At 49.7% G+C, this 25472-nt stretch overlaps 2 protein-coding genes across 3 annotated transcripts in view; one reads left to right on the forward strand and one right to left on the reverse strand.

The window, feature by feature from the left end:
* NPC1 (NPC intracellular cholesterol transporter 1) overlaps positions 1-10086 on the forward strand; it is a 48011-nt gene extending 37925 nt beyond the window's left edge. Inside the window, exons 15-25 of the mRNA XM_032421235.1 lie at positions 319-446; positions 540-680; positions 1880-1969; positions 2412-2599; positions 2937-3052; positions 3697-3826; positions 5106-5306; positions 6285-6516; positions 7244-7357; positions 7980-8142; positions 8726-10086. Of these exons, the coding sequence (XP_032277126.1) occupies positions 319-446; positions 540-680; positions 1880-1969; positions 2412-2599; positions 2937-3052; positions 3697-3826; positions 5106-5306; positions 6285-6516; positions 7244-7357; positions 7980-8142; positions 8726-8808 (1586 nt within the window). The 3' untranslated portion in view covers positions 8809-10086. The remainder of the gene's footprint in view (positions 1-318; positions 447-539; positions 681-1879; positions 1970-2411; positions 2600-2936; positions 3053-3696; positions 3827-5105; positions 5307-6284; positions 6517-7243; positions 7358-7979; positions 8143-8725) is intronic.
* RMC1 (regulator of MON1-CCZ1) overlaps positions 9229-25472 on the reverse strand; it is a 20868-nt gene continuing 4624 nt past the window's right edge. The window contains exons 4-20 of one of the 2 annotated variants that reach the window (XM_032421236.1): positions 25199-25255; positions 24036-24122; positions 21180-21320; positions 20747-20850; positions 19483-19572; positions 19289-19394; positions 18400-18511; positions 15280-15324; positions 14961-15014; positions 13652-13780; positions 12790-12896; positions 11316-11432; positions 10954-11031; positions 10589-10693; positions 10425-10493; positions 10104-10329; positions 9229-9386 (exon numbers count right to left, since the gene is read on the reverse strand). In XM_032421236.1, the coding sequence (XP_032277127.1) occupies positions 9307-9386; positions 10104-10329; positions 10425-10493; positions 10589-10693; positions 10954-11031; positions 11316-11432; positions 12790-12896; positions 13652-13780; positions 14961-15014; positions 15280-15324; positions 18400-18511; positions 19289-19394; positions 19483-19572; positions 20747-20850; positions 21180-21320; positions 24036-24122; positions 25199-25255 (1707 nt within the window). In that variant the 3' untranslated portion in view covers positions 9229-9306. Of the gene's footprint in view, positions 9387-10103; positions 10330-10424; positions 10494-10575; positions 10694-10953; positions 11032-11315; positions 11433-12789; positions 12897-13651; positions 13781-14960; positions 15015-15279; positions 15325-18399; positions 18512-19288; positions 19395-19482; positions 19573-20746; positions 20851-21179; positions 21321-24035; positions 24123-25198; positions 25256-25472 lie in introns of both variants that reach the window. The other variant, XM_032421237.1, reaches the window with a different exon arrangement.

Consider the following 25472-nt stretch of genomic DNA (forward strand, 5'->3'; position numbering starts at 1 on the left):
CAGTTGAATTGGGTGTGAATTCCCACTGTTCTATTAAGTAGGCTAAGGGGAGAGCTCAGGAACCAACGTTTTTACCTCCCCAAGTGGTTCCGATGCTGATACCATTTTGCAAAACACCGGGTGTGTGGGCTCTTTGAGTCCTGGTGTGACACCCCCAGACTTGGGCGGCATGCCTCGGGGGGGTGTGGGAAGCGCGGGTCTTCTCGTGGCTTCGGTCCGTCCTGGCTCCTCGCGTTGCTGCGTACACGTGAGTGTAAGACTCGCACAGGGTCCCCTGCTGTAAGTGGAAGGGACCAGGCGGCTTCTCTCCCCCTGCAGGAGCCTTGTCAAAGATGCCAGCCGTTCACACTTTCTCCCTGTTTGCCGGGATGGCCGTCCTCATTGACTTCCTGCTTCAGATTACCTGTTTCGTGAGTCTCTTGGGGTTAGACATTAAGCGTCAAGAGGTAAGTTGTTGTCGGGATGACAGTCTGTTTACAGTCTAGAATCGAAGTGAGGTAGCAGGAGGGTGTCACCTTTGTTCCTCTTTGTCCTTTCAGAAAAATCGTCTGGACGTCCTTTGCTGTGTCAGAGGCTCTGAAGATGGAACTGGCATCCAGGCCTCAGAAAGCTGCTTGTTTCGGTTCTTCAAAAACTCCTATTCTCCTCTTCTGCTTAAGGATTGGATGCGACCAATTGTGGTATGAGTTTGTGGTTTTCCTCATTTTTCTCCCAAAAACAGATTTGTCACATCCCTTCTAAGAAATCAGCTCGGGTGGGGCGCCTGGGTGGCTCAGTCGGTTAAACTTCCGACTCTTGATGATTTTGGCTCAGGTCATGATCTCTGGGTCGTGGGATTGAGCCCCTTGTCAGGCTCCCTGCTCATCGTGGATTCTGCTTGTCCCTCTCCCTCTGCTCCTCCCCCCTGCTTGCCCACATGCTTCTTTCTAAAATAAATAAATAAAATCTTAAAAAAAGAAAGTCAGTGTGGGAAGGAGATTCTGACAGCTGTTAAGTATATATATGAAAATACAAAAGCAAATATGGACAAGTATATAAAATATTTTTCCAGCTGGTTTTTAGCAGTCAATATAAGCAAGTTTTTATTTTGAAGTAATTATAGATTCATAGAAAGTCGAGAAGATAGTACAGAGAGGACCCAGGTGCCCCTCACCCAGCTTCTTCCTATGGTCTTGCACAATTGTAGTTGAGCGTCAAAACCAGGAATTTGCCGTGGGCACAGCGTGTGTGTCTAGTTCCGAGTCCCTTTATCACGTGTGCAGGCTGCAGGAACCACCACCGCAGGATAACAGACTGTCCTGTCACAGCTCTGGTCACGCTGCCCCTCTGTAGTGCCACGAGCCCCCCCCCCACTGTCCCGAGTCCCCAGCAGCTGTGTAGGAGCTTTTTATAGTTGACACACTGCATGTAGCCACCAGTGATAACCTGTCACTTCTCTACTAAAAGAACGTGGATTAGTGTGCAGTAACGGTGAGGTAATAGTAATACGTAACATCTCGTGAGCACTTAATATTGGGCATGGTGCTAAATAGTGGGTACAATGCTGACTCTGCATTACCCCCAGATTTTCTCATTTAATCCACAAAACTTCTGTTATACATCTTTTATTTTTCCTGTATTACTGATGAGGAAGTAGAAGCTGAGAGAGGTTAAGTGACTTCCCCAGGGTCACTCAAATCCTGGAGCCAGGATTTGAACCCAGGTAGTTTGACTAGATACTATGATCTCAGCCACTGTCCCCTACTCTCTACTTTACCATGGCGCGTAAACTTTTCAGTTGAGAAAAGTCCTGTTTTTTATGTGTGGAAGATCTTATTTATGTTCTTAAGCTCCAGTACACGAAGCAGTCACTGTCTTTACAGCTCACTTTTCATTCCAGATAGCGGTATTTGTGGGTGTCCTGTCATTCAGTATCGCGGTCCTGAACAAAGTGGAAATTGGATTGGATCAGTCTCTTTCAATGCCCGATGTAAGCTGCTTTCTCTTTGATCTTGTGTAGCCAATGGCGTGAATAAATTTTCCCAACCTGGCATGCAGTTATTCCAGGCTAATGCCTGCTTTTAAATGCACGTGCTGCAGGTTCCCCCAGGTTACAGGACCCGCCACAGAGCTCAGCAGTGGGGGCCGTCTTAGCATTTGGGACTCTCGGGGCGAGGGGGGCAGCCGGAGAAATAGAACAGCAAGCCTTCTACCTCGTAGGGTGCCCCCCTGATGGTGGGCCAGCCAGAGAAGCACCTTGGGTGCAGGGAGGGTGAGGAGCAGGGAACCGGCTGGGGAGGGGACCCATATCTGGGCTGGGGCCATCTCGACCAGCAGCATCCCAGTGCTGTCTTCATCCTTAGCCATTGTCCCCTTGCTTCGACATCGGCGGCACGTTCCTACCTTGTCCTGTTCTCTGATCATTCTTTCAGGACTCCTACATGCTGGATTACTTCAAGTCCCTCAAATACCTGCATGCAGGTCCACCTGTGTACTTCGTCCTGGAGGAAGGGCACGACTACACCTCTCTGAGAGGGCAGAACATGGTGTGCGGGGGCATGGGCTGCAACAACGACTCCCTGGTGCAGCAGATCTTCACCGCGGCCCAGCTGGACAACTAGTCAGTACCGCCTGGCGTTCTTGTCCTGTGGCGGAAGCCGCCGGAAGGGGCCCTCGGCCACAGTCCGCGTGGGCCTGTTTCTCACTAAAAATAGATTTGCTAGAAAATGTGTTGCTCAAAATCATGCTAACTCTAGCTTTACCTCAGCAAAAGCTTTAAAAGGACTAACTGACCAGCTCCCATCTCGAAGGGTTTTCCATTAAGTGGTGATGAAGTCTGTCCTTTGGGCAGCAGTGTAACATCTAGAAAAAGCAGTTAGGTTTCGAGAAAAAGGACTGAATCTGGAGACATCCCCCCCCGTGGAGCAAGTCAGTAACTTCTCCCTCCTTCTTGCTAGTACCCGAATAGGCTTTGCGCCCTCGTCCTGGATCGATGATTATTTTGATTGGGTCAAGCCTCAGTCTTCTTGCTGTAGAGTCTACAACAGCACAGATCGGTTCTGCAACGCCTCAGGTACTTTCATCTCCTTTTCCAGATCTTCCCGTTTTCTCTGAAGACTTGCGACATTATAATTTAAAACTGATTTGCATTTCACCTCAGTTTGTGCCAGGGCCGGTCCCGTTTCCTTGGTCACCATCCCTGTCCTCAGCCGTGCTCTCTGAAGGGTGTCGTGGTGTTCTGTCTCCCTCCGCCCCCCACCACAAGGCTGCAGGCCAAACATAGTCCTGGTCGGGGGACTCTGGTTTTCAGAGTCTTCGGGGTTCTCCCAACACCACTAATGGTGTCCCTTGGTTGGGGTCTGGCTGCAGCATCTCACGGGGGTGCTTCCCTTTGTTATCACTATTGCCCTACAGTTTTGTTAGGAGTGTTGAGGTTGTCCTCGAATTTTCTTGATAAAAACACGGAAGCCCTGGACTCTGATAATACCAGCTGAGTTCGTCCTCCAGGGCAGGCAGCCCGCTTCGGGGAAGAAAGTTTGTACAGCCTCCGTCAGGTGAAGACGGACTCTCAGATGTATTAGGCTGTGAAAGTCACGTGTGTTGGGAGCTTTGGGGTCAGGGAAGATTCAGGGAAATTCCCCTCAGATCTTGAAATGTTTGAAAATAAAATCTGGAGCCTCGTTCTTCTCACCTCGGCCCCTCCTGTGTCTTTGCTAGTGGTTGACCCTGCCTGCGTCCGCTGCAGACCTCTGACCCCGGAGGGCAAACAGAGGCCTCAGGGTGAAGACTTCATGAGATTCCTGCCCATGTTCCTTTCTGATAACCCGAACCCCAAGTGCGGCAAAGGGTAAGTGCCATTGAGCCGTGCGGAGACGCGCCCCGTTGCGGTTATTTTGTGCGGGACGGCTAGCAGAGGGCTGGGGTGGAGGCAGCTGTCTGGGAGAGTCCCTCTCTCCCCTCCGCACCCTGCCCCGATCTTCTGTGAGAGCAGAAGCACCTCAGACACCCGCGAGGAGAGCGTCTCGTCCCCCGCTGGTTTCACCCTGGCTCGAGCATGCGTCCCGCCCTCGGGGCGCCGTGTCCCAGCCCCCCTGCAGGAATGGCTGCGGAGCGCCGGGCCGGCGTCTAGCAGGCCAGGAGGGGAGCAGGGACGCGCGGCGGCTCAGAACGCGTTCACGTCCGTCTCGGTGTCGGGGACGGCTCCTCGGCTCGGTCCCGTCACCCCGGATTGAGGTTTAGGCTCTCGCAGCCCCGCCGTTCTTGCCAGCCTGTCTGGCTGTGAGCTTATGGGCTGTCTTGCGCCCTCACCCCATCGAGCCGGGCAGCCGGATAGCCGGGGACGCAGGACGTCTGCGCCCAGAAATAGGGAAGATGCCTAGAAGTCTGGGGTGGGATGATTCAGAACCTTCTGTAGGAGGAAGAGTGTCCACACGTATGTTAGGTAAAGCCTGGACTTCCCTGTTTTCCCTAAAGAGTATATAACTCGACCAGAATCCCATCAGTCAGTCATGTATATTATGGCTGGGCTCGGAGACCCACACTTGGTACCGAGGAAAGTAGGTGCCTAAAAATAAAAATGAATCTTGCGGCTTGGTCTGCTTGCCGACTGAACGCTTTGGCCTACATAAAACAAATCCCAAGTACATTCAGCTTTTAGGAAAGCAACAGCCACCACTTACGGGGAGCCTCCTACGCGCCCACCTCATCGCTCTCACCACACAGCCCGTGAGGAGGCGGCAGAGGACACCGCAGCCCAGATGCAGTCCCTTTGCCCGGGGTGCCGTGGCCAGTACGTGGCAGGGCCGAGACCCGTCTCACGGCCATGGACTCGGGCCCTTGTCCTTTCCCTCCTGTTACACAACACTGCTGAGCAAACACCGTAGGAAAACACAGATGCAGAAACAAGAGCACCTCTGCACCCAAACAGCCCAAAGCAGTAAAGAAAAGCCAGCGTGAGAGAGGATAAGCCAAAACCTCCACCGTTCCCTCTCGGGGGCCTTCCCTGTCCCTGAAATCTGCAGCTGGGGTGCCTCTGAGCCCGGGATCGGGTGACTCCACTTGGCCTTGCGTGCTCAGGTTCTGCGGGGACTTTCTGGGGCCTCTGACACCACTGAGTCTTCCCGTAGGGGACATGCTGCTTACAGTTCAGCCGTTAACATCCTCGGCAACGACACGGGTGTCGGAGCCACGTACTTCATGACCTACCACACCGTGCTGCAGACCTCTGCTGACTTCACTGACGCCATGAGCAAAGCCGTCCTCATCGCCAGGAACATCACCACAACCATGGGCCTCGAAGGAAGTGCTTACCGTGTGTTCCCGTACAGGTAGTGTGAATTTTGTAAGCGAGGTGTCCTGGGTTAGGGCCCACGGCCTGGGGGCTCCCCTGGTGGGATGCTGACCCTTGGCTTTCATTCTGACACCTTCTCCATCATGAGCACAAGCAAAGAATATTAAGGGAAGTAGCATCTGGGCGAAGGAAGGCCAGGGTCTGGAGCACCCACCAAGGTCTGAGTGCCGGACCCACAAAATTTGGTCTCTGGGCTGGAGCTCACAATCTGAAGAAGACACACTCTGAAACAGCCCCGGGGCGGGAGGGCGCAGTACCGGGGGACCGGGCTTCACTGAGAGGGCGGAGCGGACATTCCCGCCTGGTAGCCACCGCTGCCCCTGACTGCCGATTAGCTGGGACCGGTGCCTTTATGGAGGTTTTTCAGTTTTGTTTGTTGGGGTTTTCTCCTATGAAGTATTTTAAGAAATACCAAATTTGGAAACTATTAAAAAGTAGAAGAACCAGGTGGTTTTTTCCCCCACCCCTGTGATCTTGCTTAAAGGGGTTCTGACCCATTCCTGACAGGAGGACAGCCTGTTTTTCTGTGGAAGAAGGTCTCAGAATGGGTGTCCTAATTCCAGAGAAGAGCTGACTGACTTTGCCAAAAAAGCATTTTCTCCTCAGGCCCCACACACAGCCCATTTGGTCTGAGGTAATTCTCACGATAGATCAGGACTTGTGTTTTCAACATACCATGACATACTCTGTAAATGCCTACGAAGTGAAAAGGTTGGGCTTATGAACAAAAACTTTATCTAAAATACACATTTTGGATCAATAGGCCCTTCTTTGGGCGTCAGTGGTCAGAGGTTCATTTGAATTACTGTGGAGGAGTCTTGCAAACAGAACAGGCAGTTTTTATGCAAGGGATGTCTGAGTAGTTTCAGTTTTGCAGTAGCGGCAGGATGAAAAATAAGTAGAGCTTCCAGAAGCAAGCACGAGCTGTAACAGAACCTTCTCCTCTCTTCTCCAGTGTGTTCTATGTCTTCTACGAACAGTACCTGACCATTATCAATGACACGATCTTTAACCTCAGCGTGTCCCTGGGAGCCATCTTCTTGGTGACCTTGGTTCTCCTGGGCTGTGAACTGTGGTCTGCAGTGATCATGTGTGTCACCATCGCCATGATCTTGGTCAACATGTTTGGCGTCATGTGGCTGTGGGGCATCAGTCTGAACGCAGTTTCCTTGGTCAACTTGGTTATGGTGAGTCCTGGCCCAGTTTGTCCCTACCTTCTGTGTCACTTCATGAACTGTTCCTTGGAGTAAGAGACCGGGGCCGGGTCTTGCTCTTGGACAGGTGGGATGAGTGCTAATGGAGTGGGGACGTGGGTGGTGCGTAGAACAATGGAAATGTGACTACGTGGTGTCATGGGGGTATTTTGCTTGGAACTTCTATCCTGAAGGGTTTGCAAAAACACGTAGCCTAATGACAAGACGTTTACTTTTTATTTAGAAAAAATGCTCCTTCCCAGTGGAATTCTCTACCAGCACCTTTTGCTTGCCATGCAATTGCCGGGTGCTTTCTGATAGTCTTGAAGATACGAGCTGAGAGAATATTAAAATAGCAGCGTGTCTGTACTTAGGATTCAAGCACTGCAGGGGGAGTGGCAGGGAGGCCCAGCTAAAGCAGATCTGAGGGATGCTGGCTCTTGAGGGGTGGGGATAACCCTACAAGGGTTCCACAGGTGCCCCTACAACAGGCAGGTCTGTAGAGAAGCAGAGCTCTGGGTGCTGTGCTGCCAGGGTCCCACGAGTCGCCGGGTACACCTTCAGTTGGTGTGGTGGGGGCTGGGTGTTACAAGGTAAAGAGGATGCGTAGGGCTCCTGGGCCTCTGGGGCGCCCTGCACGCCAGATCCTGGGAGAGGAGTACCTGCCTGCTTAGCATTTTCAGCCGCAAGAGGGTAGTCTGACGGGAGCACTCTTTTTCAGAGCTGTGGCATTTCCGTGGAGTTCTGCAGCCACCTCACGAGAGCGTTCACGGTGAGCGCGAAGGGCGGCCGCGTGCAAAGGGCCGAGGAGGCGCTCTCTCACATGGGCAGTTCTGTAAGTAGCCTGGCCAGGAAGTTCCACACACAGTGCCCAGCCCATCAGCAGTGCTTCTCGGGAACCGGGAGAGTCAGTAGGGAAAACAGGATTTGAATTACTTAGCCACTCCCAAGGATGACACGTCTTCGGGCGTTTCACGGGACAGCTATATCCTGATGTTCTTTAGAAGTGTTCCCTTTGGTGAATCCTTTATAGACCATGGAGCGGAAGAGAACAGAGAGGTTTGATTTGAGCACACGTGTTGACAGCAAGGGAGCTGTGGCCCTCAGAGCCCGGAGAATCTTCTTAGTTTAACTCCATAGCCTGCTTCTGCCTTTCAGCCAGTTACTTTGCTGCTCTAGAAAATACTTAATAGTTCTTATCTAAAAATGCAAGGAAGTCTGTTTAAAGACAGAGTCCAGTGTCTACGCAGAATACACAGCTTTTACCCTTACACCTTTTTTTTTCAGGTCTATAAGCAGCAAATCAAACACTTCTAGGTAGAGTAGTACTGCTTGTCAGTAACTGAAAGCTGGGTTCGCCCCATTGCTTTGGGCCTTGCCCATCAGGAAATCGCCGTGAGGAAGTGTTGAGTTAGAGTAGGTTGGTAAGTGCTTTCCAACCGTGTCTCTTCTTTCAGGTGTTCAGTGGAATCACACTAACAAAATTTGCAGGGATTGTGGTGTTGGCGTTTGCCAAATCGCAGATCTTCCAGATATTTTACTTCAGGATGTATCTGGCTATGGTCTTACTGGGAGCCACCCATGGCTTGATATTCCTCCCGGTCTTACTCAGCTACATAGGTAAGCATTCTTGTTCCTAATCAAGTGGATGGAGGAAGGAAAAGAGATCTAGAAGCATTCTTAAATGGTACTTAAAAAAATTGTGAGCGGAAAACAATCCAGTCTAGAGGTTTCGTGGTGGTCCAAACGGCTTCCTTAGTGAACTAATGCTTTTCCTGGAGGCTGCGCTTGGCTGCCGCGCGGGACCCCGAAGTCAGCGCTGAAGGGGGAAGGCGCCTGTGTGGCAGCCCCGCGCCCTGAGAGGAGAGGCCCGAGTGGCTCAGGCGCCAGGCCGGCCCGTCGGGGCTGCAGAGCGTGCTCATGCCCTGAGAGCCGCCTGCCCCGAGAGCCGCCTCTGCTGCTCTCGTTTCAAGACTGTCCTTAAGATCTTTTTACTTCCGTGGCCACTTCAGCTTCCATAAATGACGTGTGGTTGGAAGGAGAGGACAGGACCAACTTGCTTTAGAGGTTTATAAGAAGCTGAGGCGTTGCCGGGGGGGGGGGGGTATTAATCTCGGGGGGATAGAAAGTTTGTACTGTAATAGAACTACCCTCCTGAAGAAATGATCCAGAAGTTGTATTTTTTTTTTTTAATCCCTCACAGGCCCATCGATAAATAAAGCCAAAAGTTCAGCCACTCAAGAGCGATACAAAGGTACAGAGCGAGAACAGCTCCTTAATTTCTAGCCTCTTGCGAGGTTTGGGGACTTTGAACTGTGTGTGTGGGTCGGTCGGTTTACTGGACAGTCGCTGTGGCGTCCGGGCGGAGCTGGACGGTAGCGACCCCAGGCTCGAAGAGCGGCAGCCTCGGCCCTAGTGCTTTCGGATTCAGGACCGCCAATGTGACGTGTGAAGCAGTATTACCTAATCGGAAGGCAGCCCCAGGACACCCAGGGGCCTTCCCCGTTCCCCGGGAACGAGACCTAACTCGGGCAGGCGGAAGGGGACACAGGCAAAGCTGGGTGGGATCTGCTCCCTGACACCTTCTAAAGGCCAATCAATGCAATGTTTTTCCTTTGTTTTTGGAGTAAGCCATCACACAAGTTCTATACCATATTTTTAGTAACACTTGAGAATGTTGTAGATACACTTTACTATAACATTTTGTAGTTTAAAGAGCTTTATTAATGCAATAAATTAACTTTGTACACATTTTTATATATATAAAAAAACTAGCAAGTGATTTCAGAGTGTTGTAGGCCTCATTAGAGCTTGGTCTCCAAAAACCTGTTTGAAAAAAGCAACATGTTCTTCACAGTGTTCTCCTATAAAGGAAATACAGATTTCATCAGATGTGGCACAAAAAGAGGAAAACGAGAATGAACACTTTACAGCTCATAGATGTGTACGGTGGGGTTTTAACTTATTTTCCTTCATAAAACACTTTGTTTTCCTAAGCTTTGGAGTTGTCCTTTTTATTGATACAGCTCCTGCCAGGGCTGTTGGGCACCTTCAGGGTTCACAACCCCAGCAGACCGCGTTGAGACGGGGCTAGAGCAGCTCGCCTGTCCCGGCCATGCCATCCTGCACGGGTTCCTAAGCTACGGAAAAGTCGGGGGGCCTGAAGCAGAGCGTCACATGCTCCTTCCCCACCCTGGAGAAGCCGGATGCCTTAGGTTTCATAACTTGGGAGACCAGAGCTAAGATCAGCCTAGGTTTCCTAAGACCCCGGGTCATCTGACACGCCTTAGTCACCGCTTCTGGTCACCGTTTCTGGTCTTGTCCCTGATTCCTCAGAAAGCAGCATTCCCAGATCAGCGGCAGGCCTGAGCTGGGCGCACACTGCCGCCCTGGCCAGAAATGCATTCGCTGCAAGTTCCAGAGCGGAATCCCCCCCGAGCACCATCACAGAATTTTGTTTCTAACCCAGGAGTTCTTAGGAGAGCTCCCAAAAAGGCTTCTCGCCCCCAGCCTGCATGTGCGTTCTCTTGCTGCTGTGAGTCTGTTCACCCCCGCTCTCTCCACTGCCGCCACATCCTCACCTGGTGTGAAGTTAGGGTTCCCTCGCAAACGCTGGTTTCGCTGTTCAAAAAACCGAAATATAGTATAGAACAGCATGTTGTCTTCAGTCTGCTTCGCGGCATCTAAAAATTTTCGTGCAGAAATGTTGTCATGGCCGCCAATGCCCCGGATGAACCGTAAGGCCGCCAACACCTGGTGTTTGGAAAGAAGCACTTCCACGATCTCATCGTTCGCGGTCGAGAGTCGCTGGAAGGGAGGGAGGGAGGGAGGGAAGTCCGGTAAGTGCCAGCCATAGGAACAGACTGGAACGCAGTTTAGAACGCTGCTGCAGCACAAGTTACCTTCAGCATATCCAGAGACAGCTGGTGGGCAGGAGGGTAAAAACTTTCTAGGGATAAGAGCAAACAAGCCTGAAAGACACATTTTCAAACTGGCTTCAGCATACGATGTTAGAAGGGTGAAGGTGAAGTCTCGAATCCCCCAAGCACAGACCTGGGCCACATACCAAAGGCTTGGAGTCGCTGAGGACGTGGTACTGCAAGAACTGATGCAGCATGTAGAAGAGGTTGTGCTGGACCAGCGTCTTGATGACGAGCTCGTGTAAGTAGTGCTGAGGACAGAGACGAAGGACAGCCCGTTCCCCAATCACCCACCTACACCAGAGGAGAGGCCACGGGGGGCCAGGGCCGGAGCTGTTCTAAGGGATGGGTACGTGTTTCCACGATGACGGGGAGAGGTTCCTGTCACCTGCGCGTCGACACCCCTCATCCCACCGCAGGACAACAGGGTAGTGTCGGGAAAGTCCCTCAGAATTCTGAGTGAGGCCCCTGCTTCTCTAACTTGGGACAACACATGCTGGTCGGAAGGTACCTGTACTGTGATCTGAAACTGGTTGAGCGAGCGAATATACTCCATCAGAACGGCGATCACAAATTTATGAGGCACGTCCTACGGAGGAAAAGAAAAGAGGTCTTAATATTAAAGACCCGTGAGGAGGCCGCCCGCGGCTCGTTTCCCCACCCCTTGTTTCCACATGAATCTGGCCCAGTGTTCTATTTCGCCGCTTTTGCACAGATCCCTCCAGAAGCTCCCCTGTCCATGGTCACGTTTTGGCTGAGTATCACAAGTCAAACTATTAGCACTAGCTCTTCACCAAGATAGAATGGGATTAGTCTGACTGGAGCGGAGTTCTACCCTGCAAACAGGATGTGTGTGGACGACCCGTCACCCACCTTCTCCGTGAACACCGACAGCACGTGCGTGTACATGTCAGACTGATCGATCACCGCCTGGGTCCGCACCGGCCTCTTGAGAAGCGGACTGCTCCGGCTCTGCCCGGCTTCCAGGGCCTGACAACACATCGCAAATGGGACCTCACCCATCTTCTTGAGAAGCCCAGAAGGCTCGATTCCTAGACCCTGTGAGCCTCAGACAGGCGCAGAGGGTGGCACTCCTACTCGGACAGAACGATTGCTCCTGTGCAGCCGGGGCAGGCTTTAGGAAGCTAGAGTTGGTCATCTTGAAAACAGGCTAACATTCATGAATGGGAACTAAAAGGCGTAAATCCGTCTCCTCTTGAGACACATTTTCTTAATCTTAAAATCCCTAATTTACTTAATCACGGACTTTCTGGTGTTTGTTACCTAATAAAAACAGAATGGCATCCTGCATCTTTGTTTTATGAAGCCCTGATCCTACAGTAAGGGAATACCACGTGTAAGACTCTCTGTGCAGATGTCCGAGTGGTAAATAAGCCCCCCGAAGCCCGGTGAGAAGACGGACCCCTTCAGCTGTAAGGCAGTCTGCCGCAGCGCACACCGTGCGGGAGCTGTGGCGGGGGCCTGAGAGGCTCTGACGAGCAAGGGCGACAGCTGAGGAAGCCTCGGAGCCAGAGCAGCGATGCACAGAAGCCCACGGGGGTCAGCCTCCTGCTTCCCACAGCCTCGTACACCAGCAGCAAGGCCGGGAAGGCTCTGCAAGAGCTCAGCCCTCCCCTGCCCCCTTCGCGTCTAACAGGGCAGGGACAGGCGCGCTCCAAGGTCACTCGGCCTTCAGCAGCCGGCGTCAGTCCTGTTACCCTGAGGAGCTGAAAGGGAGGGCAACTCTGGGTTTCGCACTGCTTAAAACCACTTCCACTCTAAGCCTTAGGACTCATCAGATCCTGGAAGTGAACTACTTTGTCCCACTCATGCTAACGGCACAGCAGAACCTGGTCCCGAGCCGTGTTAATGTTTCCAGGCCTGCAGACAGACGCCTGAGCCTGCCATGTGAGAGCCCCGCGCTGACAGTCGCCATCCCGAGAGGATGCTGACTGAGTCCCGACATGAGCCTTCCCTTCTGGGCTGTAAGAGCGCTAGAAGAAAGAGGATGGGGCAAAATGATCATCCTTCTCATTCATTAGGTCTAAGCTCTGACTTAGCAGGAGGTATAAAATAACACAAAGCTGAAACCAATTTTCTTATCCTTAAAACAGGTTAAGACCAAGGATCTACGACCGCGTGTGAGACCCGACACAGACGAGAAAGGGCAGAGCGTGCAGGCAGCGTCGGGCTGGTGGGCCGCACGCACTGAAGCTGCTGCTCCCGCCTCCGGCCACCAGGCCCCCGGCACGCGAGCCTCGGTGGCATCACGCCTCCAGAACCCCGCATCCTAATTAGGAAACACGGGGTGGGGGCGGGGGGCTGGAGTGGAGCCCACACAGCTTACCGTTGTGTAGCTCTGCTCCGCGTCCAGGTATTTCTTATACTCGTGATTGAGTTTGTCAAAAACTGTGGCGATCACAGGTAAAGTTGCTCTGTCCGACTCACTCAGCACTGGAAAGAACGTTCACACAGGTCAACCGACTTTACATCCGTTCAGAACACACACACGCTGCTAGGATAGAAAGAACTAACCCCAAAGGGCTCCCAGGGCAAACCTACCTCCAACAGGCATCCCAGAGAAATGGAATCGTTTGGAGACCTGGAGCCTAGAATTCACTCCCCAGCCCTTCCAGAGGACTAGAAAAAGTAGCTACAGAGGGTTTCAGCAGAAAGTGCTCAAAGTAGAGATCTATGTAGTGAGTGACTTGGATTCTGGAAAATGTCTGTTTTCAGGCTGGGGACGCCCCACCCTCAGATGCACCGGCTGTGTCTAGGTTCCTCTCACCTGGAGCCATCCTATTTAGCTTTTGTCCCCAAGTCACTACAAGTCATTTTGATAGTTCATTACCTTTCCAGAGGATTAAATAATCCCCCCTTCAAGTGAAGGACGAGGTACAGGCTGTGCACAAAGCAGAAAAATACGGCCCGGCTCCCAAGAAAGGGTTTGGGCGGGGCGCCCGGGTGGCTCAGTCGTTACGCGTCTGCCTTTGGCTCAGGTCATGATCCCGGGGTCCTGGGATCGAGCCCCACATCGGGCTCCCTGCTCAACAGAGAGCCTGCTTCTCCCTCTCCCACTCCCCCTGCTTGTGTTCCCTCTCTCACTGTGTCTCTCTCTGTCAAATAAGTAAATAAAATCTTAAAAAGGGTGTGGGCAGCACAGGCCCAACCCTGGAATCAGACTGAGCGGGGAGGACTGGTCCACTTACTCTGCGAACAGACAGACAGAATGACCATCTTGCACTCCTTTCTCTGGAGGAGAAAGTCCATCAGTCTTCCTTTATCTGGCAAGAGGTTTACGATGGGCTGAAGCTTCACTTGGAGGTTCCAGAGGTAGCCTAGATGGAGGCGGCAGCAAATTTCATACAGGATGCAAATCAGAACAAAAGCCCAGAAGGTGGTTCCCTGAAACATTCATGGCGGGGCGGGGGGGGGGGGGCAATCTTGCAAAGCACCGATACGATCCTGACCTTACGAAGCCAAGCGCAGCCTAGGACACGCAGGCCGTGCCTGACGATGGCAGGACTGACAGCACCGTACAACGGCGTGCTCGCTGGCTCCCTACAAGGTGACCCTCTCCGATCACAGGGGCATCGGCAGTGGAGCTCCCGAAACGAAAGGGGCGGGGCGGGGTGACTCAGAGCAGTTCATCCCTATACCTAGCCCCCTTTTTAGCCTTGAAGGTTGAACAAGATGCTAACGTGTGGTATAAACTTGGGTCCTATACTCTGATTTCTCCCGCAATGGCTCTTCAGTCAAAAGGTAACTCTGGAGGCTCCCAAGGGAATTTCATAGTGCATCCATTCATCAATCCATGACTTTCCCGAACACCTACACTGCCAGGGAGTGCCTTTCTCAATTGGGGTTCCACAAGAGAATTCAACACTGCATTAAACATGATCTGAGTGATCCCCTTCTCGATTCTCCCACAGCTGGTCCAGAGCTAGTGCCGTTCTAGATGGAGACGAGAGAACTCCACATGCAGGATCCCACGGGCACCACGGCTGATTCTCCCCGAGAATCCCAGGGGCCGAGGCGGGAGAACGCACGAATGACTGAAGACAGATGTAGGAAGTCCTCGAACGGGAAGATACAGGGGCTGGGGGTGACCAGGAAAACAACTAGCATCCCCAGGGAGCTGCCCCAGCGCCGTGGGAAGCAAAAGCGCACTTCCCCGCACAGACGGAACAGGAAAGGGCTCGGGCACACGCGGGTGTGGCCCTGGGGTAAGGACAGGGCGGGGCCTGGTGCACCGTGCTATGGGGTCTGGCTTTTTAGAACGGACAGAGTTGAATGGGCCAAAAGCAGGGGAATAGCCATTCTTAATTTTAAAAATAACATAGGCTCAGGATAAAACACGGAATAATAGAAAACGGAGTATAAAGTGAAAAATTTCCCATTCTGGGACTGAAGGGAGTCATCATCTCTGATTCACCTTGGAAACGGCACCAGCTACCCCTGCCATCCCAAGGCAACAAGTACTATCGTCTAACTTGACGATCGTCCCCTCTGACCCACCTTGGCTTGCACTGATAATGATATCAGGCTGAAAGACAATCCAGGATGAGGAATCTGCGTGTTATAGGAAGTGGTAAACCAGGAAGAGATGAAAACAAAAGACAAACCCAGCTCTGACTGGCACTGCCCGCCCCGCCCCCTACTTGCAGAGGCTCCTCGGCTCTGGGCGGTGAGGAAAGTTCCCCCGGGGACTCCCCGAGACCTTCAGATCCCTTGCAGCCGGCAAGGCCAAGGCCACAGGGCCCCTCTCAGACACCAGTATAAAAGGGGGCAACAGCCTCCGTTCGGTGCACAGCGGCAAGGCCTTTGTAAAGGATACAAAGTTTGCACGGGACAGGAGACTGGCTGGTCACAGGAGCGGGACCTGCAAATGCAAAAAACACAAGCGCGCAAGGACAGGGCCATCAGAAAACGCTGCCAACATCAATGCTTAGGGTACGAAATGCAGTGCTTTTTAAAGCCTTTGGTAAATGGTTATTCAACTGTAGTTAAATGAGAAAGGAGTCAATGGTCTTGTTCCACTGATAACGTATAAAGAGGAAGGGGGAAGTCGAGAACAATCCATGAAAATGTCCTCCCAAGAAACGGAGAAGTATCAAGAATTCATTCAGAGTTAATTCTCCTGTAATAACCAAAGATGACTTGTCATCATCAAAGAACTGAGAAGCGTCCCTGGATGATTCAAAAGTAAATCCCCAGGTAAGTAGCTGATATTATTTCAAACTATAGAAATGATCCCCGAAAGTATAGTCTTCACTGATAATATTTCAAATAAAAGTGTTTTGTGGCTTGTCTAAATAATTAGCTCAATTCTCCACTGCACAGAGCAGGTCCAGGCGCCGAGCTCTCATCTAGCAAAGAGACCCCAAAAAACCTCACATGACAAGGACTCATAATGACCAGTTACACTGCCCGTGCGTCAGGCGGGCAGCCCTCAGTGAACCTGAGACACACAGCCCTGCAAACTAAACGTCATTCCCTGTTCTGTTCCCATCACCCAGGGACAATCAGAAGATAGGTTTTAATCAGCGGGTTGGAAAAGACTACCCAAAAGAGGAAAGGGCCCACGGGTCAGACAAGCTACAGCAAAGAACCCTTGCAGTTAGCCCCTGAGGGTGAAGGTCTTGCACATGGGCCTCAACGCTGGCTGCCAATCACGTGGACTTAACTGCTCTCGGTCAGAGCCAGATGCCCTTGGTTTTTAAAGCCCCCCAGGTGATGCTAATGTGTAGTCAGCTCCAGAAGCACTAATTGAACAGACCAAAAACAGAAGGGGAAATGAGAGCAGCTGCCTCATCCCAAATTTGCCGGCGTCATCTTGCAAAACAGCCTAACAAGCTCTTCCTGACGGCACGCCCTGTAACCACACAGGGCGGGCAAGATGCAAAGATGCTACAAGCCTGCAAGGGGCTTACAATCTAGCAGGAAAAACAAGACAAAGTCATTAACTGTAAACAATGCTTTACCAACCCACACTCTGGAGGCCAGAGATTCAATGGACCTCTGAATCATTAACCTTTATCTAGACTATTATTTTGATCACACCTGTCACTTGATTTATTATAACTAGCCAATTAGAACCTGACTGCCTTCTGACTAGTCCCAAACCACCGGAACAGAGCAGAAGGTTTTTAATGTCTAGAGTTGCTTTTCCCTCCAATTTGCCAGCAGTTACCTTCATACCAAGTAAGCAGCAGATACAAGATAAACACTTGACACAACCCTTTTTTTTTTTTTGAGAGCGCGCGCGCATGGGGGTGGGTGGGGGATGATCTTAAGCAGGCTTCATGCCCAGCGCAGAGCCCGAAGCAGGATGGATCTCATGACTCTGAGAGCATGACCTGAACCAAAATCAAGAGTGGGAGAGGGGCACCTGGGTGGCTCAGTCGTTGAGCGCCTGCCTTCGGCTCAGGTCATGATCCCAGGATCCTGGGATCGAGCCCCGCATCAGGCTCCCTGCTCAGCGGGAAGCCTGCTTCTCCCTCTCCCGCTCCCCCTGCTTGTGTTCCCTCTCTCGCTGTGTCTGTCAAATAAATAAAATCTTTAAAAAAAAAAAAAAGTGGGACACTTAACCAACTAAGCCACCCGGGTGCCCAGACACGACCTATTCTTTTAATGCTAACGTTATTAACCCAAGCAAAGGAAGATGCTGGAAGGAACACAGGAAGCCAAAAGACTTAAACTAAGAACTAGCTCCTTCCTCCCCCAATGCTGCCAGAGTCATTAAGCTTCTGGCTGATTCCACAACTCGAGGCAGGCAGACGGGAGGCGGTGCTCTTGCTAGACTCTCAGCCACAGCCTGCCTGGAATCTTCCCTGACAGGTGCAAGCACCTCCTGACTGCAGGCGGGGCCCACGCCCGCGATACCATCTCACAGGGATCCCTTTTCAGAAGAAAACATTACTACCGAAGCTCCAAACGTGTGCCCTTCTGACTAGCTGCACGCACTGAAATTTCAACTAGCTTACTCTAGACTCCGATCTCCTTTAAGAGAGAGCTGAATGTTACTCCCGTGAGCTCTAGCTTGAAATCAACTACACTGGGAACAGGCAAAAACAAAAGCCCAACAGTTTCTTTCTCCTTCCCTGAAATCCTGACCTCCTCTCTTCTCTGACTTCCTCCTCCCACCTCGTGTAGGGCAGATTTCAGATTTCGAATAACCAAAGCAGCACAGCCTTAAGCTCTTAGGGTGGCCACCAGTGAGAAGAAAATGCAGTATTTAAGCTATGACAGAGTGTCTGAGAAAGACAAGGAAAAGTGATCCCAGGTTCAAATAACAGCCAGAAGCAGCCACGTTTAATCTCAGGGTTATAGAGCATGGGCAAACAGAAAATGGAGGGCATATTCAATAATTAAACAACTAAAAAAATCTCAGCTTCAATGGGTAATCCCGACTCTGTTTTATTTTTATTATTTTTTAAGTAGGCTCTACGCCCAACGTGGGGCTCAAACTCACGACCCCAGAGAGTCACATGCTCTACCAACTAAGCCAGCCAGGCACCCCTCCAAACTTTCCACTTTATTTTTTTTTTTTAAGATTTTATTTATTTATTTGACAGAGACACAGCGAGAGAGGGAACACAAGCAGGGGGAGTGGGAGAGGGAAAAGCAGGCTTCCCGCGGAACAGGGAGCCCGATGTGGGGCTCGATCCCAGGACACTGGGATCATGACCTAAGCCGAAGGCAGACGCTTAATGACTGAGCCACCCAGGCGCCCCCAAACTTTCCATTTTAAAGCTCAGAGAAATCGTTCCATTTTCTTCAAAAGAAGATTCATGTATCTTATAAAATGCTTTTCACAACAGCACAATTTTACTAATATGATCAGAACTTTCATTAAAAAAATAAAAAATAAACAATCCCCCCTCCCCAGAGCACCTGGACCCGGTAACCCCTGTGTGCCCTGGTCATTCCCACCGCCAGGCGGGGGTCCCCTTACCTGCCATGGGGATCTGGTAGGGCTGAATGGAGCGCGCTGGGAGCACCGGGTGATGGAAGGTCACAGTGCCGTCAAACTCTCCCCTCAACTTGATGTCAAAGATCACCGATGTCTACAGTGGAGAAAAGTAAAACTCGGATGCCAAAACAGGCCACGCTGGACTTGGCTAGGCCCGCCCCTTCCATTCTCTCACACCCTGCCGTTCCTGTCAGCTTCCAGCCTGCGCGCACCGCACCCCCACAGGCTGGCTCTAAGTGGGGGGAGTGTGCTGGGGTACCACAACTCTGTGACACAGCTCCCCACTCACGCGGACACGCACACTCCTGGCACTGATGTCGGGCAGACCCTGAAGAGCTTGAAGTGATTCCAGCAGATCTTTTTCACTTTAACTCACAACACCTTCACCAGTCAAGATAAGGGTGTCACCACCCTGCAGGAGGCGTGGGACAGAACAGCCTGTCTATGACCAGATACCCAGCTTACCACGTAGAAAACAGGACCCACTCTAGTCTTTCTCTCGGGCCGCAGAGCCTCAAAATCATTATCACTCAGCATTATCATCTATCCTCACAAAGGAAGCACCAAGCTCATGTGCTCATGTAAGACTGTGGTTCTGCAGTAAATTCCCAGCTTAGTTGATTCAACCAAATAATTGGGCCAGACTCAAATATCCTCATGTGCTACTTTCTGGAATAGTCTTTAATTCACTGTAATCAACAGGGAATCACTCTTTTTTTCCTAAACCATCTAGAATACCAAACCTATTTGCATCCAGAAGACCAAAGCTTTAGCACCAAAAGCACTTTCTAGTCTTTGTTCTGAATGTTTTGTCAATTTTCACATCTCTTCAGCAACCCCGACAGACCAGACATGCACACACAACTCTTACCTCTGTATCCTGATGATGAACGACCACCAGGTTATCCACCACATTGAGGGCAAACTTCCCCGTCCGATTTAACTTTAATATGTGCATCTTTTTACAGGCACCTTCTCTGTAGGATAACACAAAGGTCAAAAAATAGATCGACAAGCTTTAGTTCGTATTTTAAAATTGGAGAAAGAGGACAGCATTAAATATACCGTGGTAGATGATATAGGACTACCTCCGCTCCTGTACTATTGGAGGTCCGAGAATGATGCCTCAAGAAGAGAACGTAAAGCTGTCCGTATCTAGAGGACAAAGAGACAGACGTCACAGCGGGCCACTTGAAACTCCTCCATTCTAAATGCCATATGAGGTCATCAGAGTTATTTATGACACATTCACCAACAGAGTATTTCACAGCCAACAAAAATATTTACGCAGTGCAGTTAAAAAAAAAAGCCGATTATAAAGTGAAAAGGGGGATGCAAAACTAATTATACCTCAATCACAACACTTTAAAAGGAAAACACAAACACACTGTCCAAAACTACTAGAAAGAAATATGTGTTAATAGCTATTGTGGAGTAACATTCATTTTCTCTAACTTTCTGTGTCTTCCAAGTTTTATGTAATCAGTATATTCCTCGATACGAGGGAAATCTAATCATCTTCATGTGTAAGCCTCGTGAACGAGCGCTGCTACGAGTGGTTCCCGCGTGCGCACTGCTCTGCGGCGGCCGAAACCGGAGGGGGGGAGTGGGTCCCTGCTGCCAGCGGCTAGGACTGTTCCCATCGTACCTATCCTCTAAGCCAGGAGGACGCAGAAGACTGCCTTTAAGAAAAAAAAAAAAGGCATTCTAACTGCTAAAAAATGTTACACTTCAAAACCACTGTTTTAGGCCAAAGAAGAATCAGAAGTAATCTAGGAACAAAATTTTGACATTTTTGAATAGGGTTAGGGGTACACAGGGTATTCTTTGTATCAGTTTCTATTACTGTGTGTTTAAAACTTCCATAACGAAGTATAAAAATTGAGATAATCTGCGTTTACAAATAAAGATATACCTTTCTACGTAAGTAATTCAGTTCCATGTTTGTTAGTTAAAAATCTGTGTTCTTTAGGGCAAGTGGGATATATTTTAGCTAAAAGAAAGTCCTTGATAAGCTTCAACTACTCACAGAAAAAAAATTCTAGAACTACGACACCTAAAAAATAGACTAGTCCAATGTTTTCATTTTATTAGGCGAGAATGGTAAAAAAAAAAAAAACTTCCCTAAGGTCACAAAGCTAGTAAAATCAGCAAAGAATGCCAGGCCGATGGCAGGTTTCCTGTATTCATAAAATCTAGGCACTGAAAGGGCAAGGGGGCATCTTGATCATGTGCCAAAGGGCAGCCCTGCAGTGCTTATGATGCAATTCTACTACTTCTAACATCAAAAGCAATTTCAAGCAGGAATTCTCTCAAAAGACAGACATACATGGTCGCCATCGCGATGTCTCTCTCGGAAAGGTTCAGCTTCGTTGACTTGGGCACAGCTGGTAATTCAATCTCAAACTTGGGCAGCTTCGACATAGTGCCAGCCTGTTTGGGTGATACAAGTATTAGGAAAAGCCGATTAAGCCCCTCAGATACTTCAGCATTCCCTACATAAAACCACTGAGGATATGCACACACCGTGTGTTTCCATCCTTTCCAAAGTCCCATCCACTATGGCCTGTACTCCCTGGGATCTGTCCCCACACAAGGAGTCGCTCTTGGGGGTGACGGGAGGATAGAGTGTGCCCTCTAGTGGTCAGAAGTGGTGAGCTCATTGGTTGGAGGAACTTGCCCCTTTGAAGTACTTGACACCTCAGGAAGTTAGAGGAAGGGGCCGGGAGAGGGACTTTTCCTAAAGACAGGCTCACTCTTACCCGAAAATAGAAGGGCTGCAGCACATTGCCGAGGACTGTGGTAGACAGCAGAATCACGGCACCCTCGGGGCAGTACATGTACCAATTCACATTGATATTCTGGCTCTTCAGCAGTTTCAGATTTCGTTTCTCTGGTAACACCTGAAGCAAAGTTCAAGAAACAGAATCTTTATTTTAAAACAGTAAAATGGAAGGGGCGCCTGGGTGGCTCAGTCGTTAAGCGTCTGCCTTCGGCTCAGGTCATGATCCCAGGGTCCTGGGATCGAGTCCCACATCGGGCTCCCTGCTCGGCAGGAAGCCCGCTTCTCCCTCTCCCACTCCCCCGCTTGTGTTCCTGCTCTCGCTCTCCCTCTGTCAAATAAATAAATAAAATCTTTAAAAAAAAAAATAAAACAGTAAAATGGAAGACAACTGACAGGAAATTAAGAAAACAATAAAAAACAGGGGCGCCTGGTGGCTCAGTCAGTTGAGCATCCAACTCTTGGTTTCCACTCAGGTCGTGATCTCAGGGTCTTGAGATCCAGCCCCAAGTGGTAGAGCTCCACACTCTGTGGGGAGTCTGCTTCTCCTCCCCCTCTACCCCTCCCCCCACGCAAGCACACACTCTCTAAAATAAATCTTTAAAAGAAAAAAAACAATAAAAAGAAAATCCACTAAATAAAACTGAAAATTTTTTGTTTGTTACAGCTACTGATCCCGGTGCTCAGTGTTTTACAAATCCTGGCTCATTTACTCACACCACGACCCTGAGACGTGGGCACCACGGACACCTGACCGAGGAGAAAACAAGGCTCAGACACCAGTTAATGCAGTTACAGCCCAGGCAGGCCAGGTCACCGCAAGGCCCGGTCCGAGCCTCCACACTCTCGGGCACCATCCACCATTCCATGCAGAGCCCCACGCATGGAATCCGCCACCGCCCGGCCTAGAGCACGGGCCTTCCTCCTGGCCTCCGTCTCGACTCCCCTTAGCACTGAGCCCAGAAGCAGCTCCCTTTTGCTAACAATCGTGTGCGTGAGATGCTGCATGCAAACCTAGTATTTTATAGTCAAGGCATGTATTAAATATACTGTAAATATTCTGATACATTAAAGAACACGGTGCAGAGCCCCAAGACATTAATGCTCATTGAACACTATGCTTAAGAACTGACATGGAAGTCAGGGTCAGGAGGCACAGGTCTGGACAATTTGGGTATCATAAAATAAAGAGGTGCTAGCGTCCTCTTTCTAACTTATTTCTTGAAGAGCTGAGGACCATCCAGATGACGTGAATATACACTTTTCCACTACAGAGAACAGAAAGCTATATGATTGCCACTGAAGGAACCCTTCAGTAAAGCAAGTGATCCTCTCCACGCTACCAAATAAACAAAACTCCATGTGTACGAGATTTGTGCAGTTTCTTTCTGGTGGTCATTACAAAGGTTTTGATGACAGCCCACAGCAAAGCACCGTGGCATTAACATCTCACATTTTGCTTACACGGGTGTATTTTCTCCATCCCTACATTCTAAATTTTCTTGCTTTCATTAGGTCAACAAAATTAAACCCTGAGAGAATCCTAACACCCTCTAGATTAGCTCCACTGAAAGCTCTCAGATGCATTTCTCAAGGTCAGGCAGTTGGAACATATTATAAGTTGATGAGGCAGGTGCAAAGTCAAGTCAACAGAGTGAAAAGGAATGGGAAATATTTGCAAACCACCTATCCGATAAAGGGTTAATACCCAGAATATATGTCTATGGACTGATAATATGAAGTTCTGGCAAAAATGTGGAAAATGGAGATTCCTACATTGAAAGTGAAAGTGTGGGGGTACCCGGCTGGCTCAGAGGAGCAAATGACTCTTGATCTCGGGGTCGTGGGTTCAAGCCCCACGGTGGGTGTGGGGCCTACTTAAAATAAAGACTAAAAAAAATTTTTTTAATAAAAAAAAGAAATTTAGCGATATCTGTTCAGCTTTTTGGATGTTCATGCCTATGCTGTAATTCCAAGAACTGCCTCACCCAAGAACATAAAGGAATGTTTGCAAGCATGTTCACTACAGAATTGTTTATAATCACAAAAACATGAAAACAAGCCAGAGGTTCATCAACAGGGAATAAGTTAAACTGTATGACACCCACACAATACTGTTCAGTCAGAATAAAATATGGACAGGGGCACCTGGCTGGCTCAGTGTGGGGAGTGTGTGACTCCTGATCTCAAGATCATGAGTTCAAGGGGCGCCTGGGTGGCTCAGTTGATTGGGCGACTGCCTTCGGCTCAGGTCATGATCCTGGAGTCCCTGGATCGAGTCCCGCATCGGGCTCCCTGCTCGGCAGGGAGTCTGCTTCTCCCTCTGACCCTCCCCCCTCTCATGTGCTCTCTCTCATTCTCTCTCTCTCAAATAAATAAAATCTTTAAAAAAAAAAAAAAAAAATCATGAGTTCAAGTCCCATGCTGGGTGTAGAGATTATGTAAATAAAATTTTAAAAATTAAAAAAAAAAGAAAATATGGATACATGTCCATGACATACTGCTATGCAAAAAAAGCCAGCCACAATAGTTTATATGCAACATTCCTGTTTTTGTTTTAAAAAAGTTTGTATGTATGTATGAAAATAAATATGTACTAAACTTTTCATACTAGTTACTTCTAGGGATTATGGGGGGGACTTTTACCTTCCATATATCCTGGTAATGTTTGTTTTATTAAAAAAACATTTCTTGTAATCAGAAAAAAAGAATAAAAACCTAAGCAAGAGACTAAAACTCTCGAATCTCAAAATATCTATTTAGAACTGAATTCAAAAGGCTGCCAATCTGCCATCAGAGACCTTTCTCCCGCGAACATAAGTGATTAACATAATACCTGGTAAAATTCAATTCCTTGATCTGTTATGAAGACAATTTCAGTAGAACTGGTCCAACAGAATCCTAGTATGTTGGCGTTCTTGGTCTGAAAAGAATTAAAAAAATTTTTCTTAATAAAAAAGATGTTTGTATAACCTTCTTCAAAAGCTTAATATACTCTATCACTCTTTACTAAAAGTTACCCGGATTTGATTACTTATTAACAAATCAAACTTTCTTTTAAATACAACGTTCCCAGATTTCCACCTGAAACACCTCACTGAAGCCCCTGACTCTTAATTCCTTCTGCTCAAGAACAGTGGGAAAAGCCTAAATTTCGGAGAAGAGTAACTGATGGGTGCTCGCAAATACCAGCTTCTACCTTAAGGAATCAAAGGACAGCCGGCTTTCTCTTAGGCAGCCGTAACAGGCACTATGAGAGAATAAAGGCCTCAAGGTTCTCAGTGAGTGCTGAGCAACCCGGGGTCGGGCCGTGAGCGCACACCTCCGCCTCGCCCGGTGCCCCACAGCACCCCAAGCCCGAGGGCACACCGGGCTAGGACAGGGGCTCTGTCACACACACAGGATCAGGAGGTCTGCGAGGGGCTCAGTTCCTGGGCCCGGGGGCCTTTCCTTGTCGCAGAGCCCACCCTGAACTCCATTTAGCAAAACGATGACAAAGCTGCTAAAAGCCACACCCAGCTACTAGCACCTTCTGCCAGTTCCCAGTGCCACCCTGCGGCTTTTCGCTGAGCCCCCCTCACCTCGTTCATTAGACCCAGCAAATCTAATTAAAACAGATTAGAATCTACACTTCGGGAACAAAAGCGGAAGGACACAACAGGGACAACAAATCAAGGAAAGGAAACATCATCAGGAGAGGAGGAAAAATCCCCTCTTCCTAAAACCTCCAAAGAGGCGGCTCCAAAAGGAACCCAGGGTCCGAGCCAGAGGCGCAGCCCGCAGGGGGAGAAGGGCGGGCGCCACACCCAGGCACCCACTGAATCCTCCCGACTCCATCTCGTAGAAGAAGAAACAGGCTTTTAGCCCTTTTAAAAACGGTCCCAGAGCGCACACACAGCAGGCCTCAGCACAAGGCTCAGCCTGGATCCAAGTGTGTGCTGGCAATCCGCCTGCCACACAGGGAAATGGCCAGCAGCTGGGAAAGGACCCGGGCCCTACCTTGCACTCTTGAGTGTATTCCAGCTGAGAACTATCCGGGATAAAATTAGAAAAATCCTGAAAAGGAAAAAAAGAAAGAAAACAAAAGGAGAAAATTTAGATCAAGCAGCATACTGCCAATCTATATTGGTAGACAAGACAAAAGACAAATTTATTTTTATTTTTTCAAAAGACAAATTTAAAAAGTGATCAGAAAAGGGGCGCTTGGGGGGCTCAGTCAGTTAAGTGTCTTCCTTCTGCTCCGGTCGTGATCCCGGGAGTCCTGGAATCAGCC

The sequence above is a fragment of the Phoca vitulina genome, unplaced genomic scaffold (assembly GCF_004348235.1).
Source record: "Phoca vitulina isolate PV1807 unplaced genomic scaffold, GSC_HSeal_1.0 scaffold24, whole genome shotgun sequence".
Taxonomy (NCBI): Eukaryota; Metazoa; Chordata; class Mammalia; order Carnivora; family Phocidae; genus Phoca; species Phoca vitulina.